Source organism: Haliotis asinina, chromosome 2 (genome assembly GCF_037392515.1).
Source record: "Haliotis asinina isolate JCU_RB_2024 chromosome 2, JCU_Hal_asi_v2, whole genome shotgun sequence".
In the NCBI taxonomy this organism is placed as follows: domain Eukaryota; kingdom Metazoa; phylum Mollusca; class Gastropoda; order Lepetellida; family Haliotidae; genus Haliotis; species Haliotis asinina.
Window position 1 is genome coordinate 95,601,761 of NC_090281.1, and position 20,817 is coordinate 95,622,577.

The 20,817-nt window shown below is 40.0% G+C and overlaps 2 protein-coding genes across 3 annotated transcripts in view; one reads left to right on the plus strand and one right to left on the minus strand.

Annotated features, from left to right (window-relative positions):
* The first annotated feature begins 2,230 nt into the window (after window positions 1-2,230).
* On the plus strand, window positions 2,231-4,333 carry LOC137274642 (C-type lectin domain family 18 member A-like). Its single transcript, XM_067807950.1, has 4 exons — window positions 2,231-2,519; window positions 3,319-3,321; window positions 3,593-3,769; window positions 4,119-4,333. The coding sequence occupies exons 1-4, from the start codon at window positions 2,231-2,233 to the stop codon at window positions 4,331-4,333; spliced, it is 684 nt and encodes a 227-aa protein (XP_067664051.1).
* Window positions 4,334-12,944: 8,611 nt separating this feature from the next.
* Window positions 12,945-20,817, minus strand: part of LOC137274632 (WD repeat-containing protein 19-like) — a 42,755-nt gene continuing 34,882 nt past the window's right edge. For both annotated transcript variants that reach the window (XM_067807936.1, XM_067807935.1), the window contains exons 31-35: window positions 20,142-20,266; window positions 17,175-17,256; window positions 16,469-16,743; window positions 14,324-14,400; window positions 12,945-14,062 (exon numbers count right to left, since the gene is read on the minus strand). In XM_067807936.1, the coding sequence (XP_067664037.1) occupies window positions 13,945-14,062; window positions 14,324-14,400; window positions 16,469-16,743; window positions 17,175-17,256; window positions 20,142-20,266 (677 nt within the window). In that variant the 3' untranslated portion in view covers window positions 12,945-13,944. The remainder of the gene's footprint in view (window positions 14,063-14,323; window positions 14,401-16,468; window positions 16,744-17,174; window positions 17,257-20,141; window positions 20,267-20,817) is intronic.

The following is a 20,817-nucleotide window of genomic DNA, read 5'->3' on the forward strand; positions in this document are numbered from 1 at the left end:
CCAGTGGACTCGAGAACTCACCTCTCTGGTCGCCTGGTTTGGTAGCCCTTGTGTTCGCAAAATGAATGAATAACTTTTGAAATAGATTCAATCAGGGAAACAAATTCGACAATATTGTGACTAGAAGCTGTTACTACACCTTGAGGAACTGTCGAGGAAGGACAGTGTAAAGACTAGCAATAGTTCTAGACGTAGCTAAGTGACAAAGTGACATCTGTCAGAGCCCGACACAGATGCAGGTCCACAGAACACCATTAAGAAACTTAAGAGAGGGACAATGGAAGCTTGCAATACACCTTATTCCTTCGTAGCTCCCAAGCTGATTCATTTCTTTTCGTTAAAGGGACTGTTAATAGTTTGGGCAGGTATTACAAAATAGTACATGTAGACATACATGTACCTTAAATGAGTTGGTATTACATAGTTACACTTCTAGGGGAAGAAACATTTTACGCTACTTCAACCTCAGTCGAGGTCAGCACTACAATCAATTTCAATGGACCGTGTATAACAGCAATGTACTTTGCCTCGGATTTTGTGCAATGTCACCTCCTAGGATCAGGCTCAACATATATCATTTTTGGGATTTCACTTTCTTAGTAACGTACAAATTCTAGTACTTTTTTGGTTGAGTCCCATCCAGGATTCGTACCCGCACCCTCAGAGTCAGGCACCTAATCGCCAACACACAGAGTCAGTCGCCTTGCCCGCTCAGCCACTGCGACTTCCACAAAAATGAAAGTCGGACAACTGGTAGTCTAGATTGCGTACTTTGTGTACCCCTCTGATGTGTGTACATTGGCATGGCTCCCACAGCCGAAAGGTATGATTACACGATGCCATTTAGAAAGTGGTCAAATGCAACATATGTCATATTTACTAAGAAAGTGAAATCCCACTTTCTAAATGGCATCGTGTAATCACAGGATCAGGCTGTTATTCCATTTGAAGTAAAGATATGAATGGATTCCTGAAAGTCAGCGATGAAATCAAATGTTTCACAAACTGGTCACCATGCCCAGTCCTACTAAGAGCACCCCTTGTCAAGTAGAAACATATTGCCTGTCGCTGCACATTTATAGTCTTACAATGCATTGGGGAGAATATAGACTATCTAGTCACGATATCAACCAGTAACAGATTATAATATAACTATACAAAAACTGTTCAACTATAGTTAAAACAAACCAGTTGACTTCACCGATTAGTTTGTGTCATCTTCAATCCCATGCTGAAATGTCACACTTGATCAACACAACATCATTACATGATCGCTTTTTAATTACGATATAACATTTGAAGTTAAATAGATGTTCGGTTGATAAGATGCTGTAGCCAATGTTATGGTGGTACAAGTGAGAGACGTGTTTCTTTAAGCATCGGAATCTCTGTACTGCTTCACAAAAGACAACATTCCAACTGATCTAACTAGATTTTCCTGTTCATCGACCAGTAGGTTGTGCTGTGTGTTTACAGGCCACTGTTGCATGGCAGAAGGACTACTGTTTAACAGAGCATGCAATACTTAATCCAGATTTGTGAATAACAGTTGCTACCGAGACGGCATGATATGCTTACTCTTCTCGCCAATACCTGCTGTCATCACTGACTTTTAGTGATCTATTCACATATTTTACACTTACACCAAACGGAATTTCATTTTAGGAGAGTCAAGTATGGATACTCTTTTGCCTATTGCTATAAGCAATACTATCTTCTACACTGACATTCCATAACTAGTATGACGAGATAATCATCAGGTGCGTTTGATGAAAGTACTAAACGTAACTAGAAGTCTAAGCGCTATTATGTTTTCAGTTTCTCGTCTCAGTTCACTAGGGTTTCTAACAATATCAGGTGTTTGAAATGATTGACTATGTGATATCTCTTAATTATACACATTCATTATTTATTTGTTTACTGCCTAATTACTGAAAATGTACAGGTACGCTGAGTGCTTTACAACTAGATCAATTACTGCTGACTGGATATTCAGGCTGTTTTACGCACCGGCAGTAGCATGTCAAATTAAGTTGATTTTCTTCTAGATCATTCGATACTGAGTCGATATCCATCACCGTCCTAATATCAGAGAGAATATCTGGCGTACAATTGTTTTAAATTTTAACATAACCATTCATGATACCCAAGGTGAGCTTGACAACAGACGCTACATCATTACTGTCACTGACGCAAAGAGAAGCACAGAAGCAATTCATCATAGAGGAACATGGATGCCAAGTCAACTGCTGTGATTGTTGGCTGGTTCTTAGTGACTGTTCTTCAAAGATGTATGTGCGGAAGAAAGTATTATTACAGGGTGGAAAATCTGGACAACAGAGAAGTCACAGAAGTACCATTTCAAACCTATACATCCACATCTGACGTTGGCCACTGTGCACGTCTTTGTCGCCAACAAGACTGCGTGTATCTCAGACATGATGGCGACGTCTGCAGTTTGTATTACGCTCTCAATAATGGCGGACTATCGCCAGCTCCTGGCGCAATCTACTATCGCAGTAAGTTGATTAACCATTACATTAATATTCGTGGTAAAATCCTGAAAACAAGTTGGGAAACATACATACTGTTCAGGATACCTTTATAGAAAATAGTCCCCAGCTGATTTAACTATTGCAGTATAGCGTCGATAGCATCGTTTGGCCTATGATGAAGTCATTTCCGTTTAATGTATCCGCTTATATACTGACTCTGACTCTGACTCTGAGCCCATTAATGCCGAGCACCAGGCAGAGACCAACAAGTTCGTCGGTTGCTTGGACAGACGAGGTTCAGATCAGAGTAACGTAAGGCATAACCACAAGGGTATGACTTATGTTCGAGGAGATTATATCCGGTTCGTCGTTTAGCTGGAACTGAGAAATGCAATCCCAAATGAAACGTCTTGCATGTGACCACTTCCTAAATAACATTTTGTATTCAAATTGTGCGCTCAGGATTTCTGAAGATGTATTTCTCACAATCTCGTTAACGTAAAAAAACAGTACAAAAACTGAGAAAAAGGCATCATGTGGATCAAATTTGGAAATATTCTACACTTGTCTAAAAAAATGTATTCTGAAGTGCAAATATTGTAAAGCTGATCAAATACTGTTCGAGGGGGAATCGTGTGCTGTGTTATGTAGGGTTTGAACAAAGTCCTGCTTGATCATACTTATCATATATATATATATATATATATGAATGAGATGTACAGATAATTACAATATACAACATACACCAAACCACACTACGAACAGACTACGCAGTTTAATATGCACCATTTATTATTAGCTCAAGCGGGAAGATCAGTGAAAGATAGTCAAGGCACGGCTGATTAATTTCAGATTTTTTAAAAGACGTGTTTTGATGAACCCTTGCTATAAGTTCAGCTAAATAAAAACAGAGTAAGCTTCAGAATCCGCCAAGACTTTTGATAGACAGGAGGAGACGGGAGATAAACGCGCGTTCACCATAGATGTGGTGTGTGAGGAATACTTATACGACCCTAAATTTTGAGTCTGAAAATCAACACAACATGCCTTGAGCAAGTTGATGAGGTCAGCGTGTATTCGACAGTTATCAATTGCAGCGTGTCCAACTAGACTGGGCTTCGTCTTTGCTGAGTCGACGAATCTTTGCTTCAAACTCAGGACTGAAACGAAAACTTGGGACGAGAGCCAGAATACATGTGACGGTGATGGCGGTCGTCTCGTTGTCCTGGACACCGACGACAAGTACAACTACGTCAAAAACTACATCATGGAAGGTAAAACCAAACAAGTGACTTTCAGCATCTTCAGGGACATATCATCATAGGGACGCGTTCATCCAATAGTTATACTTTAGTTTGTTAAAATAACACAAATTGTGTCGAAACAAAAACGTTCCTGTCCTCATTCCCTTTCACGTGTCCGTATGTATCGTCTGCAGTCCACCTTGAAACTTAACTCGGGCAGAGCCAGTCATTGTCTTCCAAAATGACACACATACATATCCGCATAAAGCTTTTACTGACAATTTCAAGTACAATGAAGCTTAATAATGTTTCACCGACATTTATAAAATCAAATCTAAGCCTGAATTGTGCAGTTCATCTGTAATTTGCAACGTTTCAGGTTTTGGGACTTTGACGGTGTGGGTCGGCATGAAGAAGTCCACCACCATTGGCCCCTTCAGATGGTTAACGGGATCAACACACACCACTAAGTGGGACTCTGGTGAACCTGATTACGTGTCCTTTCAGAACTGCGTGTACCTGTATCACAAAGATCTTGTTGATAGGGAATGCTCCGAACAGAGACGTTTTGTTTGCGAGATCTTTCTTCAATGAAATACATTCCGAAACAAAATGAAAAACATTGGAATTGCCATGCACAGACTATATTAAAGTCACGATCATGATAAAGAAATAGAACATACATAAAATTTACGTTCAGCGTAAAAGCGTCCTGTGGTGAAATGGAAAGAAGTGGTTAAATTAACTGGACTGGACTAGACATTTTTCTTAAATTTGACGCATTTCTGATCAGGTTAGAGTCAGATGCATTCCCTTGTTTTCAGTGGTATCATAGTTTGGCGTTATGTTGCACTCTTGACTTCTCTGTGCTGTGAGTCGGACCTTTATTGACTTGATTGATAGAACTGATCTCCGGTAGCACATGCTTTTCGTATGAGGCGACTAACAGGATCGTTTGGTCAGGAACGCTGACTTGGCGAACACACTCATCGTATTCCAGTTGGGTAGACAGTTGCTCATTCTGTTGATCACTGGATTGTCTGGTCCAGATTCGATTATTTAGAGACGCCGTCCTAAAGCAGGAATATTGCCGAGTACGGAGTTAATCTAACACTCATCTTCCCTTTTGCAACAGTGACGAAAGAAAACTTTTTATGAACGAATGATATCATTATTGATACAGAATCATCATCATGTGTCCAATAATTGACGGAGTTATGCATTGTCATTGCCTTTCGATGTTTCTGGAAAGTATCTCTTTTTTCTTTAATATATATGAGACACTGAGGCCATTTTTCACAAGGCATCAGCATTTTCCCAGTACATAGAAGTGTTTGCTGATAAATACTGAGCCACTGGCAGGTTTTACATGATATCATAAATGTCTGTTCACAAATGTCTGAGTCTCCCTGTCAGTTGCACATGTATACAACACTTTATACTGTTCTTAATAGATACAGTTTTGTGCCCTCCAGAACATTCTACTTGAAATGTGAGTGAAACAGGTTGTCACCTACAAAGTCAAAAGTTGCATCCGAGAGGTCTGTAGACGGATCCCTGTAAAATCGGGTGAGACATAGTCGAGGAGGGTACCAGCTGGAACAGTCACGGACAACTGAACAGCTTTCTTTGTGACTGCAGACTAAACTGAACTGGTATTTGGGAGTTGAGAGGGAACAGACTGCAAAGTGGGATCCCCAGGACTTCGAGACATAAGCGTTGAATGCATAGGAATATGTGTCGAACTGGTTGAGAATGGCACACTGGACTGAGACACAGATCAACAAACCAACGAAGCACCAGTGGGATAACCAGAGAAACGGGAAGCAGTGCAGTGGAGGTATACGCCGAAAAGTTGGGAACAGAAAAAGATATTGATAAGTAGACTGGACGACCCATTGGCATAGTATATTGAAGCATAAGATGTGTAAGTGGAAGCGTCTCACTAAAAGAACGTAGGCCAATAAACAAGTGACAAAGTGACGTGTTGGTAGAGAGTGGCACTCTGGAAACAAGTGGTTCACCAGTAGAAAACCAGGGTTCATCGAAAGCAGTACATTGGAGCAAACTGCTGAACTGGTTGACAGCGGGGCATTGGTAGGAAGCGCTGAAGCTATCAGAGCACGAGGCACGCATTGAAGTGATGCCATGTCAGTAAGCACTGGTCATACAAGCATGCTTCCCAACGAGGAGGCAGAACTCGGCCAATGGCTGTCACCAATGGACACGAAACATTGGATCACCATCAACGGAATCAACACGCACGCATACGGGCACGAAATGTCACAGAATTTGAAAACATTTATTGCAGTCCGCGTGGATACAGGAAAGGCGCAAGTGCCATACACAAGCTTGCTGAAATGGCAAGAGTATCACAAAACGAAGGCAAGGCATGGTTGGAAAAACAAGCCCTGTGTCAAATCTACTTACTGGCGCTGCGCTACATACCTAGAAGAAAATCTGACGACCCAATCGCGTTCAGCAAGCCAACCTCCTATTTCCACCGCACGACAAAAGGTACAATTACACCCTGACTGTCGTGGACGTTGCCAGTCGCTTCAAAGAAATGGAACCCTTAACCTCAGAAACATTCAACCCAAGTGGCTCGCGGATTAAAGCGCATACAAGCACAGTCCGCTGACATGGCCCGCTGAGCTGCAAGTAGACTTCGGACAGGAGGTCATGGGTGCCTTGTCGCAGCTGCCGGCCAAGCACAATGTCCAGGTCAGAGCCAGAGATCATCGCATTCAAGCTATTGTTGACAGATTCAGCAGGACTTTGACCAAGTGCTTATTCGGGTATCAGTACGCCTAGGAAATAAGTCTAAACATCCCCAATACTGAATGGGTCACGCGACTGCTTCAAGTGGTGTTGGCTATCAATCACGAAATCACTCGTATCGCCGACAAAAAACCAGTGGACGCTATTAAATTGAAATCACTGAGTGCTGAATAGGCTGCGTCGTCGTGCAAAGGGAAAGAGAAACAAGTACCCAAACGGTGAGGTACCTCTACCAGCCGGGAAAACGCAAAGGAGACACTCGAGAACGAGCCATCAATCAAACGTGGTCGGTCAAAACTTATACACCTGGAAATTAATCAAGCAACACCCCAATTTTTTCTATTGGAGCAACTTTGAAGTGTTCTGACAATCAAAATATGCCGGGTTGATATAGTTTGACACTTTTTTATTCAACAGACGATCTCTGACAAACAACTTAAAGGGAAAAAGTATCAAGACTTTGCTTTATTGCAACGAAATCCAAATTCTTAAAACTGTCTTAAATTCATGAAAAAATGGACACAATTTACTATTCATCCACAGACGTTGTTGTCAGGTGTATTAACACAAATGTCACATGGAAAGAAAGAACAGTCATCTGAGAGTCTGCACACCGACTTTCATCAATATCTAGTGTGTCCTCCCTGCGCACGCACCACCGATTCCAGACGCCTCCTCATTCCTTGGATGAGTCTCCGGATCTGATTCTGGGGGATCCTGTTCCACTCCTCATGCAGGGCAGCCGTCAATTCGTTGAGATTATGGACTGGTGGGTCTCTCTGCCTCACACGACGGCCAATAAAGTCCCACAAATGTTCAATGGGGTTGAGGTCAGGGCTCATGGCAGGCCATGGAATTCTGTCAATTGCATTTTGCCGCAAAAAATCATTTACAGCATGCGCCCTGTGAGGTCTAGCATTGTCGTCCATAAATATGGGTCTCGTTGCCAGAGGATGGTTCTCAAAATGAGGTACCACAGCCCTGTCAAGAACCTCCTGTTGGTAACGAACACCGTTAAGGTTGCCACGGATGGTAATGATATCCAACTTGCAGTTCATGGAAATGCACCCCCATACCATAACGGAACCTCCCCCAAAGGCCACAGTCTCCTGGATGTTCCGTGGAGCCATTGCTGTGTTCCTCTGCCTCCAGACCCGAGTACGACCGTCCACCATGTGCAGCAAGAACCGGCTCTCATCTGAGAAATGGACCTTCCTCCAAGAGGCAATGTTCCAGTGCAAACGGTCATTACACCAGGCCAGTCGGGCTGCCTTATGGGCTGGAGACAGTCTGGGTCGCTTGATTGGCCTCCTTGCCCGGTATCCTGCAGCTTTCAGACGATTCCGAACAGTCCTGTTCGAGATGGGTCTCCCTGGAAGCCACTCCTGTCTCAACCGAGAGCTCGAGTCGAAGGACCTGCGCCGTACAAGTCTCAGTAAAGCTCTGTCCTCCCGGACTGTGGTCTTCCTGGGTCTTCCTGGTCTAGGCAGGTCTTTAACTTCATTAGTGGCCCGGTATTTTTTCAAAAGTTTTGAAATTATGGAATGATGTCGTCCGATTTGAGTCCCGATTTGTCTTAGAGACATACCAGCATTCCTCATGCCGATTATTTGCCAACGAGTGGCCTCTGATAATTTCCTACGTGCCATGACATTGAAATGAATGAAAAACCGAATGCAATCGACAACCTGCGCTTGTAAACACCCCAGGGAAAAAGTGCATTTTTCGAAAGTTGAGGTTAAAGCAATGCACGTGCGCTGTGCAAGCTTCACGCGCGTCATATCAACCCATGAAAAGCTCATGCTGTATGTCAATACATCAAAATTGAATAATCAATCATCAAAATTACTTCGTTAAACTTTGTTAAGTTTTTATGTGTCTTTGAATTTGGTGTTGCTTAATTAATTTCCATATGTATACAATATAGATAATGTGGACATAGAGACGACGAACAGAACGTTTACTACTTGAAAGATGGACTGCCGAGAGAGTTTGTCATGGAGCAATTATTAATCATACCTCATGACACAATGTTACCACCGAAAAAAATTAAACATTTACTAAGATTTGATAAGCTAAAAGACTCGATAAGCCGCGCTGTTTTCTCTCAAGCATTCCTCGAAAGAATCCCTGTTCTTGCAGTGCAGTACGGCTACCCATCACGTCTGTTCCTTGAGGTCCTTCAACACCAAATTGAATTTCTACATTAACACCCAACACACTCGCCTTGTCTACGCTGGTCACTCGCCATGGTACCGACTTTATCCATGATAAACTAAACATGCACAATTATTGTGGTGAAGGTCGTCCAAGATCTGCAAAGAACCTGGGCAGAACTCGACAGTGCATCCAAAAGTACCATAAAAAAATTGTTGGAAACATACAATAACAAGCCTTAGCCTGCACTCGAATTTACCATTTGGGAACTGAGAACTCGATGAGCATATTGCTGGCTAGAAAATAAAACTCAGTCAGTTCCAAAACGATGGGACTCTGAAACCCATGATTGAAAAAGGTTGCGCGACTTGCAAGATGAATGACAAACTTGGCTGGAATCCACTTTCTCAAATCAAGACCAGCTTCAACCTCAGATCAGCCATGTGCGGGAAACCATCCATCAAGTCCTGAACGAAGACACCACGTTGACCAATGGGATCCAGATATTATCCCGGGAACAAGGAATCACCATCGCAAGTGTTCTACTGGCTTCATCATATCGACCCTGCTATTAGCTGTGCTGGGAGATAGTGACACACCAATGCCACCATCCCCAACCCCATCAACCAACGTCACTGATAAAGAAACAACTGAAATCGCTCGGTAAAGCCCTGGCTAAACTTGTGGGTAAAGCCGCCGAAGCACTTCTGGAAATCCTGGGCAGCACTGTCTTGTGGTTATTGGGCTTTTTTTCGAAAACAGTCACGGTCACTGGGTCAAAACCTGTGGGCATTCGTCGTCACCGTGTCATGACTGGTGTACGTAGCCGCTAAAGAATCTTTAACCAAATGAGGCACAAGCCGATGGCGATACCACCAGCGACCAATGCTGTTTTACGATCAATATCAGTCTGATTCATCACCTGAATGTGAGGACTAGGTTGTGGTGGCACGGGTCGGACCCAGACCCGATCAGGGGTGGTGCCACTCCACCGGTTTCACCTGTGTGCGTGGGTGGTGGGACTCCACTCACGTTGATGTCGGGGTTTACACCCAACACCCACTGAACACATAGTCAACTTTCGATGGAGCGTGTACCAATGTGTCCTCGTATCGCTTGATAGCACTCGGTAAATCCACCGGTCTGACGATAGCGTCCTCAACATTTGCTACAAACTGTTTCTGCACGTTGTAAACATGTGCGTATATTAGTTTATTAGAATTAAGAATCGTTTGTTATCCATTATACAATGGAGTGCAACAAACTTCTCGAACAAATGGTGGCGGATGATAAAAGCGATGATAAGCGGGATAGACTGGTGACACTGCCAGTGGGTGGCAAGGTCAAACAATATCTTGGTAACAATATCACTCCAGATAAAATTCAGAAAATGCCTGCTGATGAGATCAATAAGCTCTACGGGAGATATAGGTCACGGCTCGGGGCTGAAATGCCACTGCATGGTAGAAAATGATATTGAAAACATCGAAAGGGTTTTCTTCGCTCTGGAATCATACGGTTGATCAATTCAATTCGGACATACGTACGGATGATCCTGAGCGTGCAGGCGCAAGCGGAATCCCCCATTATTTAGCATCCTTTACAGAGAAGATTGACAGGTCTATTAATAGGACTGGGGGACAGGTCAGATGAGTCAGAGGTCAGAAGATATTGATTCAACTCAGCCTACAGCCTGTTTCCACATCTTGGTCGAAAAAGAGAGCGCAGTGCATCCCGTGAGATAGGATATGTTTACAAGTTGCAAATTTTTATTATATCACACTGCATTCATGTCTGGCTTTACCTTGAGTTCATTGAACTCAGCTAAGTAATTAGTTACACTAAATGAAAGCAATGACCCTTAAATCAGACACTTAAGGGGGCACTGATGCGGAGCAATTTCCGTGGACTGGTATAAACTTTTGTTATTGTTTTTCTCCCGTGAGTACCCGGATGATATCCCAGAATTCGTGACTGGTTCGAGACCTCTGCTGCGCAGTCCGTAAGCGCAATTGATAGTTTAATTATAGACAGATCAACTGAGGTGAAGTCATTTTTACTTCATTACAAATGTATTATGAAAACAAATGAAACACTTTGAAGGTTAATCATCTGCCAGTGGTAGAAATGGTAAAAAACTATTAGGACGGAAAAATAACGAAGCCAATGTACGTCTCTATATTTTGTCTCATAACCCTAGTTAGTTTATTGTCATACTTGTATGATTCTGAAAATTAATAAAAGAACACACGATCTGCTTATACTCATAGTAAATTTCTAACATAACAGCAACATTTATACATTGTATAGAATGCCAATGTGGATCCTATTTCACACACATACGCGATCTAGTGTGTTTTTTCTGTCATACAGATTCTGCTGAATGCTACAACAATTAAATTAAAACAAAATGCAAAAAAATGAATGTAAATCAGACTAATTTTATAGCAACAATGTCAGGCTACTACCTTGTTCAGGAATGTATCCATCAATATCCACGTAAAAGAAATCGTATTCCATTCATCTGCAGCTGGTAAATAATCCTGCTCTGTGTCGCGTGTCTTACAACTGTCTAGTTTGCAAAAAAGTAACACATCGTTTCACGTCTTTCGTTGGTGAAAACCAGATAAACCTCTCATTGGTCTCCCAAGATAGCACACCTGGCAACTAATTGTATGATGTCCACTATTCTAAGTAATTTAGTTAACCAATAATGAGCAATCAATCAATCAACGCAAGGATGGTTAATTCTTTGAAGGGAGGATGTTGTTTTTGCACTTACACTTTAGGACAGGGTGTAGTCATCTACACACACTGCCTTTTGACAAATCTGCGAGAAGACAAAAGTAATTAATCAATCAGTGTGTTATCGGTTAATCCTTTGATCGATGTTTGTTTTTGTAACTCAGCTGATAAACCCTCTTGCATCACTTACATGCACATATTACATAACATACAATACATTTGCCATTACAGACCTTAATTTATAATGTTGAGTATTTACTCCAGACAGGAGAAATGCCAAATGGGAACCTTTGTTGAGTAACCGAAGTGGTGTTACTACTAATTATACCTGTTATAGATTCATTAATTGACCATCCAGAGAATAATGACAAATAACATGTGTAGGTTTACACCATTAAACGCGAGTTACAGCAAGGAAGATGTAATCTCTGTGTCGCATGCAGCCTGAAAACACTTATGAGCTGAAACTGTTTTGAGGATACCAAGAAAATTTCGTTACATAAGGAATACACACGGGCATTTGCTGTGTACTTGGGTAAATAGGTGAAATAAGGGTTTTTTACGTAAGAAAATTTTCAGATTTCTCTACCAAAGGCAAAGTCATCGTTTTTTGTTTACGAATTCAAATAAATCAACTGTGTGTTTTTATTATCATAGATTATAAACCATTGTAGCTACCATAGCTACCAAAATGTACGTATGATATTTGCTATCACAGCTGAACCAACACTCAAAACTACCTAAATATAAAGCTTTGCAATCTTCTGTACTGAAACAAATGGCTTGCTACGTGCCTGTAGACATCATATTTTCATGTAACATGATTAAATATCGAGGTTAAAAACACTGAAATAGGATCAAATTGGATCAGTAACTATACCATCCAAGCATCCGAAAAGAACTACACAGCTGGGATATTTGGTTACAATCAGACAAGGAATACCATGGATATTTGTAAACAAATGGCATATGATGGGCATCCGGCCTCCCAACTGTTTAGCTGAAGAAATTCTGCTAATATGGACAGGAGCCCAGTTCCTTCGTCCGTCACGGTCGAAGGAGCGGGCGCTGACCAATTTGCGGTTTGGTTTCATAATTAGACTGTTGGCGAGAAACATTATTCGCTCCGCATCAGTGCCCCTTTAGGGTAATTTTGGACTTTGTTGTTTACTGTTAATTCAAGCACTCGTCAGTGCTGCAGCACTGAGAGCAATCTGTAAGTACACTGTACTAGATTTAGAGTCTTGATCAGACAATCGAGTGACTGGCATCATGATCTTCTGAAGAAGATCCAACACAGACAAAAACAGGTGGAATTGAGCACTTAATATAGACAGTTCAGTGTTTTAAAACAAACAGTTGTTCTCGATAAAAGCAATGACCCTTGCATCAGACACTTGTGCTCTGGCTGGATGCTGACCTGGCCAAGAGTCCCTTTATGTGGACAAGTAACTGAGGCAAGAGGAATTATTTGTATAAAACACAAAGCAATATATTTTCCAAAGAAGCACAACATGGGTGGTTCAGTTTTTGTACAATATTTTATTTCAGCTCTGAAAATATATCGCAGGAATGTCGCACAATCTGCAGTACTCACAATTCAACAAAACAATTACTGTCAAAAACATGAACCATAATTTGATAGATGTTCTCACAAGGTTATCAAATAAATGATTTGAGAAAACTAGTTTATTGTTTTTCATGACAAAACTGAACAAGACTATATATATGTTGGGACTGAATGGCAAAGAATTGATTCATTCACTTGTGCCTGCTGTAACTCCATCCATGATTTCTACTCAGCTTCAACAACTGGAACTTACAGAATCATTATGTCTTTCTTTGAAATAGGAGACTGACACAAGCATCTGGATATGGAAATACTCACTGCTGACTCAGAGTCAAAGCCTTGTAAGTGTAGACAATCAAACCTGCATAAATGTCACCTTTGCTTAACCGATGTGACCTGTTTGAACTGAACATTATGGACAAAATATATGGTCAAAAAATAATTTTGTTTGGTGAAAAAGTTGTCTCCTAATGTCAGCAAGTAGTAATTAGGAAGGTTAACACCACAATACCCCCAAATCTGATGTTTCAGATGTATATGAATGAAGATCAACTGAGAAACTTTCTAATCAGTCAATCATCATCAAAGCTTCAAGTGATTCAGTTTTATGCTGTTTTTCGCAATATTCCAGTAATATCATGGTGGATCAAGGCTTTGAAATGTTCATGGATGGAAGGCACATCCTGTATTGGATTTCACTAAATCCATTAAAATATGTAAAACACAGGCAAATACTACATTGCGCATAATCCATGTCCAGAAGTCATATAAAGTGTCTATTACTTGATATGTATTGGGTGAGACACAAATAAAAATTTGGGTAGAGTTTTACACATGACCAAATGACAGCTTCAGAAGCATATATTTCATCTAACAAGAGTCTAAAGATGCTTTGCAGGGCAGTTAGTTCAAGATGTAACACTAAGATAGATATGTGTTTAAATCGGTGTTGTCACTCCGTCACTCCCTCTTCTGGAAACATGTATTTCTTCGTGTCGGTGATCTTTGTTAAGTTTTCTCGGATCACTTTTTCAGCACACATTGGACATGACTCCTCACTCTCCAGAAGCCTGAAGTCACAAGCGTTATGTTAGTTACTCACAAGGGAAGCCAGGGCTCCAACAAAAATACCAGAGGTCTTTCCCAAACATTTAATAATTATACTCATCCGATTAAGTTGTATTACCATCCTGTAATTTTAAATTAGACAGACAGACAGACAGACAGACAGACAGACAGACAGACAGACAGACAGACAGACAGACAGACAGACAGACAGACAGACAGACAGACAGATAGATAGATCATGAGTATACATTTAGTCCACTTACTTGATAAACTCTGGGAAGATGGCTGGGAAGTCACATGTTGGACATGCAGTCAGATCCTCCGACACAACATGACGACCCTGGAGAGATACAGGTGAAAATACAAAGGTCATGCAGATACACAGCATGTCATTTACCCAACCAAAGTTGTCTGTAGAGGGGACTGTGATACTATCATAAGCCAGGTTGATCTAACAAGAAGAAAGAATTGACTATGCCTGATATGAATATATAATGAACAGCGAAAGAAATGCAAGTATTTCTTTTTGTCAATTTTATAAATAGAAGACAACTGAAATTATGTCTAATCATTTATTCTTCAAAAAACACTGTAAATTAACAGATGAAAATTGATGTTGACATATAATGAGTTTAGTGAGTTTAGTTTTAAGCCGCACTCAGCAATATTCCAGCAGTCAGAAAATAATTGAGTCTAGACCAGACAATCCAGTGATCAACAGCATAAGCATTGATCTGCACAACTGGGAACCAATGACATGTATCAGCCAAATCAGTGAGTCTGACCACCCCAATCCCGTTAGTTGGTTTCATATGGACATCAAAATGCATGACTTTGTCTCATCTGATATCATTACGTCACTTTACCATGAACGTTCCATAAATATGAATGCTTATTTGTATGAGATTTTATTTTTCTGAAACTTGCATTTCTATTGCTGTTCAGAATATGAATGGCCAGATATACCTGTACAAGATCCCTCACCAGTATACAAATGTGCAAATTGGTATTTGTAACACAACCACAGGATTATCAATACAAATACTTTCTTCTGACACATTTTGCATTTTGTAAGATTCACCATCTTCAAACATGTTGGCCAATACAGAAATGGAAAATAATGGCACAAGGTGCTTTGATTGTTTGTTGTGCAACTCCACACACAGTATAAATTCAGCTATTGGAGTCAAGTCTGGACTAAGTAAACGTGTGACTGACATTATGAAGGAGACTCACACTGTCTGTGTAATCAGATGAGTCATCACATCTAACTGCCATAACAATAACCATTAGTTGTTACACTTAATGATTCCTGATGCTGTGAATATTAATATCGTGAAAGTTGGTGAAAAAATGGTTTGTAATATTCAAAATGAAGTGGAAGAGCAAAAACAGAGTATGTGTAAACTATGGAGTCATAGTATGTGAAATCTGAAACAAAGCAAATAAATACAAACACCTACATAACCAGTCTACCTGGGTCAACAGTCAAACAATCAAATTACACTCACACAGATTTCAAATGCATCAACCTGATTCAAAATAAATGAGTGAGATAAATATTAGTCCTGCTTTATTAAGAAGAAAATTCTTCTGTTTCAAAATTGCAGCTTCCTATAAAGATGCTTTCAAAAAGTTTCAATCAGATAATAATATGAATCTTCAAAGGTATTTAGAAGTTGGTGTAGTAATACAGGACAAATTTTTATGGATAGCAACTTCTTGAGTTTATTTTCATGATGTTTCGGGGCTTATCCTACCCCCTCATCAGGTTGAGCTGAACTGAACAGTAAGGATTAACTGTTAACTCTGAGCTCAACTGAACTGAACAGTAAGGCTTAATTGTTAACTCTGAGTTAACAGTTAAGCCTCACTGTTCAGTTCAGCTCTACCTGATGAAGGGGCTAGGATAAGCCCCGAAACATCGTGAAAATAAACTCAAGAAGTTGCTATCCATAAAAATGTTTTCTGTGTTACGGATATTAATAGTTCACTACTCAGAGTATTCGTTCCACATCGTCACCAAATGCAAATGGTAACTTTCAGAGATGTTTGAAAGGCTTTGATGAAACACTGCACTTACAGCAATGTTTTTCCTCCAAATTATCACAGCCTTTGGCAAGATTCACCTCACTGAATATGTTTGCCAGAACTGAATGGAAAACATGGCACAAGGTGTTTTCGATGTTTGTTGTGCAAACCTATGTGTAGCATAATTCCAAGTCTGATGAAACAAACCATTGAGTGATTATGAACAACCCTCACACCACCAGTGTAATCAACTGAGTCACTACTAACTGCCCTATCCATGATGTGACCTTTTGCAACAAGCAGAGACTGAAGCGAACTATTTCAAACAGATATGCGCAGTAGTACAAAGTGTAATACCGCTATGACTCTCCACTTACAGTTATGATGCAGTATGGCAAGTTGTTCTTGCACTCAGGACACATGAGCTCTGTCTCTGGGAGCTGGAAGCCACATATTGGACATGGGCTGAGAGGTTCATCCTCCTCAGTCTTGTCTGGCTTCCTGACAATCATCTCGATCTTCTTCTTGTATTTCAGATCAATCTGGTTGCGGTACTCAGGCCTCATCAACATGGCAGCATAGCTGAAGGCCGAGTTCTTTAAACCTGACCTCTGGCATTCAATGACAGTTGATGTCAACAGCGGAACGATGTCTAGAAAGAAAACACGCATTGTCTCTACACCCATCAACCATCATGTCTCTTCATCAAGTATTTCTACATTATCTAAGTGTGCAATAACACTGTCATTGAAGCAGTGAAGTAGACATTAGGTTAGACTTAGAGGAAGGGACTGTATAGAGGCAATTGTTTTTTTTGTTTGATGCTATTCTTGCTAAAGGAAACACAGGATTCTATCTCTGTTTAGCACAGCTATCTGGCTATATAACAGTAAATAAATATTGTATAGAAAACAAATACATAAATATTATATTTCATTGACACTGTGCTTGGCTGGGCACAACAATTTCTGAATTATTTCTACAAGGGACTTCAGAGTTTACAGGTATGTGGTTGACAGAACCAATGAGAAAGGCTCATAGTGACATCAAGCCATGCAATGTCTTGTTCAATGCAATACTTACGAGAGGGAAACTTGCTGATGTTGTTGGCAACTCGGATCAACATACGTGCACCTTTCAAGTGATCTCCTCTCTTGATGTGGATCTAGAAGACACAGATATATACATTATATGTGGTGCCCTCAGATCTTGCATAGTCTATTTAAATGGGACCATATAATACAATATTATTTGACAGACCACAAGCAGTCACACTCCACTGTCAACCTACACACTGTGAGTAGTGCTTGAAACAATTGTCTGCCTGTAGGACTGCAGTTTCAAACTTGTGGAGATCCTTGATGCCTGCAATAAACTGGTGTGTCAATCTGTAAACAGCAGTTCATTGACAAAGGCCTTAAGAATTCAAAACGGGCTTGCTTGTTTTTAAGTCTGTCAATGCCAATAACAACAGCGTCTTTCCATTTCATTCACTGTACTGGTCTATATTTTATATACATAACATAGACATATTTGAGTTGCCAGCCAAGTAATTTTTCAACAAAGTACATTTGTTTTTGTTTAATACTTTCAGCGACATACTTACACAAAAATACAGAACCTAAATAAATTATGACTCATGTTCCTTCTCTTTCAAATGCCTCATCTGCTGTTTTGAGTCTTGTTGTCATGGCTGCACTATGACTACATGTCTTTAAAGAGGCACTGATCCACAGCAATTAATGTTTCTTGCCAACTGTCTAATTACTTCAATATTTTATCATGCCATGTAGAAACATGTCTATCACGTATTAAAAAAATACATTTGGATCATTTGAATCGGTAAACTAAACAAAGCCACTTTGCAATTGCTAGAAATAGCTGAATATTTACATAGCTAAATAGGGACATACAGTTTTTAATGAAACTACACAGCAAGTGCTTATACTGTTTTCATTATGCAACAATGAAATTCTCTTCAAAACAATGTTGGTCCAAAAGTTGTTTATTAATTAAAATTGCATGCGATACAGAGATTATTTCTCCCATGCTGTAACCTGTGTTTGGCAGTAAACCTACACCTGTTGTTTGTTACCACTCACTTGATGGTCAGTCAATGAATTTACAATGGGTATAATAAGTAGTAACACCACTCAGATTACCCGACAAAGATTCCCATTAGGCATTTCGTCATTCTGAAGTAAATATTCAACATTATATATTAAGGTCTGATGTGGCATATACATCAAATGTTACGCAAAATGTGCATGGAAGCACAGCAAGAGGAATTATCAGTTAAGCTAAAAAACAAACATTGATCAAAGGACTAACTGATGGCATGCTGACTGATTAACTACTTTTATCTTACAGCCAAAGGTAGTGTATATGTTTATTTATATATGCTCATGCATTTGTAAACTTACTAATCTATACTGTCAAAAAGTTGCCTGGGTAAAAATAACATCCTTCCTTCCAAAGATTAACTGCTAATACATTGATTGATTCCATATTATTAGCTACTTTAATTACTTTTTCAAAGAATGGCGGACATCATGCCAGATGTGATATCTTGGGTGATTAATGAGAGTGCACTGATGTGAAAAACATGAAACAATATAACACCTTTTTGCATATTAAACTGTTGAAAGACATTGTTGCTATAACTCGCCATCAATTGTAATAAGACAGACAACAAACACTTGGACACTTTTTGGGCATATGTATGAAGTATGATTCTCACTGGCAATCTATAAATTGTCTAGGTATTACGGTCATGTCATAAATTCACTATAAGTATAAGCAGATAATGTGCTTTTCATTAAGTTTCAAAAAGCATATATATATGACAAGAAACAAATTAGGATTAAAAGACAAAACATAAGACATACACTGACATCACTATTTTCCAGTCCTAGCATTTTGTACCTCTGCGAAATTGTTAAACTTCAAAATATTTTCATTTGTTATCTTGATGGTGAAAATGGGAAAATTATCAAGTAAAAACATTTTTTTATCAATCCATGCACTTACTATCAATTTCACATGATGGTAGTGCAGCAGAAGTCACAAACCAGTTAAGACAGACCCGTTGACAAAAACAATATCAAAAGCAACAACCAGTCCATGGAATGTGCCCCTTTAAACAATCAAGTCTGGATCAAACAGTCAGGTTACCGAAGAATTTTTTATTGATTTCTGCAACTTAGATAACTTATATATCTGTACAATGGACCTGTGGCCTCCAGTTCTAAATAAAGATTGATTGATTGATAACTTGAGACGCATTAGTCTAATCTGAGACCCAGACCATCCAGCGTATTCTTAGATATTGGTCATACAGATGTCATTTAAATACGTTCATGATAAGGATCTAAACAAGTGGTTGCCACTAATATGGCAATGTCAGACACATTTACTAATTTTTTTGTTGGTCACATACAAGATGCCTGAACTGATTGGTGTCTTCACTATCCCCCAATGTAGGCTGTCGATATGATTCGAAACATTGGATGCAATATTTCAGGAGTTATTGCATTAAGAAGATTTTGAAATGTGGTCAGAGCATTGTGGTGATGTTGAAAATAAGGTCAAGAAAAAAACAATTGACTTGTGTCTGCACTACACCCCAATGTAGGCAGTCAACAAAATTGACGACGAATGTCAGGTCACATTGATTGCAATGTTTCAGGACATATTGAATTGAGAAGATTCTGAAAAGTGGTCAGACCTTTGTTGCGATGTTGAAAATAAGGTCATGGTCACCAAAATTGACTGGTGTCTGCATAATCCCCCAGTGTGGGCTGTCACCAAATTTCAAGATAGTGGGTACAAGAGTTCATGAGAAATCGCACTAACAAGAATCAGATTGTACAGACAGACGCACGGAGGCAGATGAATATATTGGCCCCCTTTTTGTGTTGCAGGGGGGAAGAAAAATAGTGAATATATTCATCCTTGTGTGCATGCTAGTCATTCAACACAGTCATTAGACAAATAGGTCTGGCATGGTCATTGTCTCATGGGTCAACTCAATATCGTGGCCTGTGGTACCTTAGCAAGGATGTAGCTGTGTAGGATCATGAGGTTGGTAGCCATCTCAGCTGGGATCTTGATCCTGTTGTCCTTTAGCTCCTGGTACATACTGAACAACACATCATGGGCATTTCGGTAGTTACCTGCAACAGTTCAAGGATTTGCAAATCATATGTAACACTGACATCAGTGACAGATATCTTCCAAATCTTTCAATTTCTTTAATCTACTTACTCCTGTGATTTGATTCATTTTGCAAGCTAAAACTTGTTTAATTGCAGTTAAGATCTTGGTTATTCTTCAGATCATCTGGAGTGGGCATTGGCAATTTTGTAAACAAGCACAAATTATGTGACAGGTGGAATATGACTGGGGAGGAACTACAAGGGACATAGCTCATAAAGACCACAAATTCCACTCTTGTTTGGCAAGCGTGAACAGTGGACTCACCAAACAGCTCAAATAAAAAAATTGACAACTATGACAAATAAATGCTGGCAGGGAACTACTACAGCAAGTAGCTGTGCCCTGAACCACTGGGCTGAATATAGTGAGCTGTTCCGGGCTCATATTCAGGATAAATCAAGGATGCACAGTAATGACAAGGAGATCTTAACACACAGGGACAGGATAGGGTTAATACAACCTTGAAGACATTTCCATTACATTCCAGCATGTCAGCTTAATGTGGAAG

What these genes read in the sequence shown, in the direction of transcription:
- LOC137274642 (XM_067807950.1), top strand. Translation starts at nt 2,231, where the DNA reads ATGGATGCCAAGTCAACTGCTGTGATTGTTGGCTGGTTCTTAGTGACT. An exon ending in CAAAAACTACATCATGGAAG is followed by an intron (nt 3,770 to 4,118) that starts GTAAAACCAAAC and finishes GCAACGTTTCAG; the next exon opens with GTTTTGGGACTTTGACGGTG.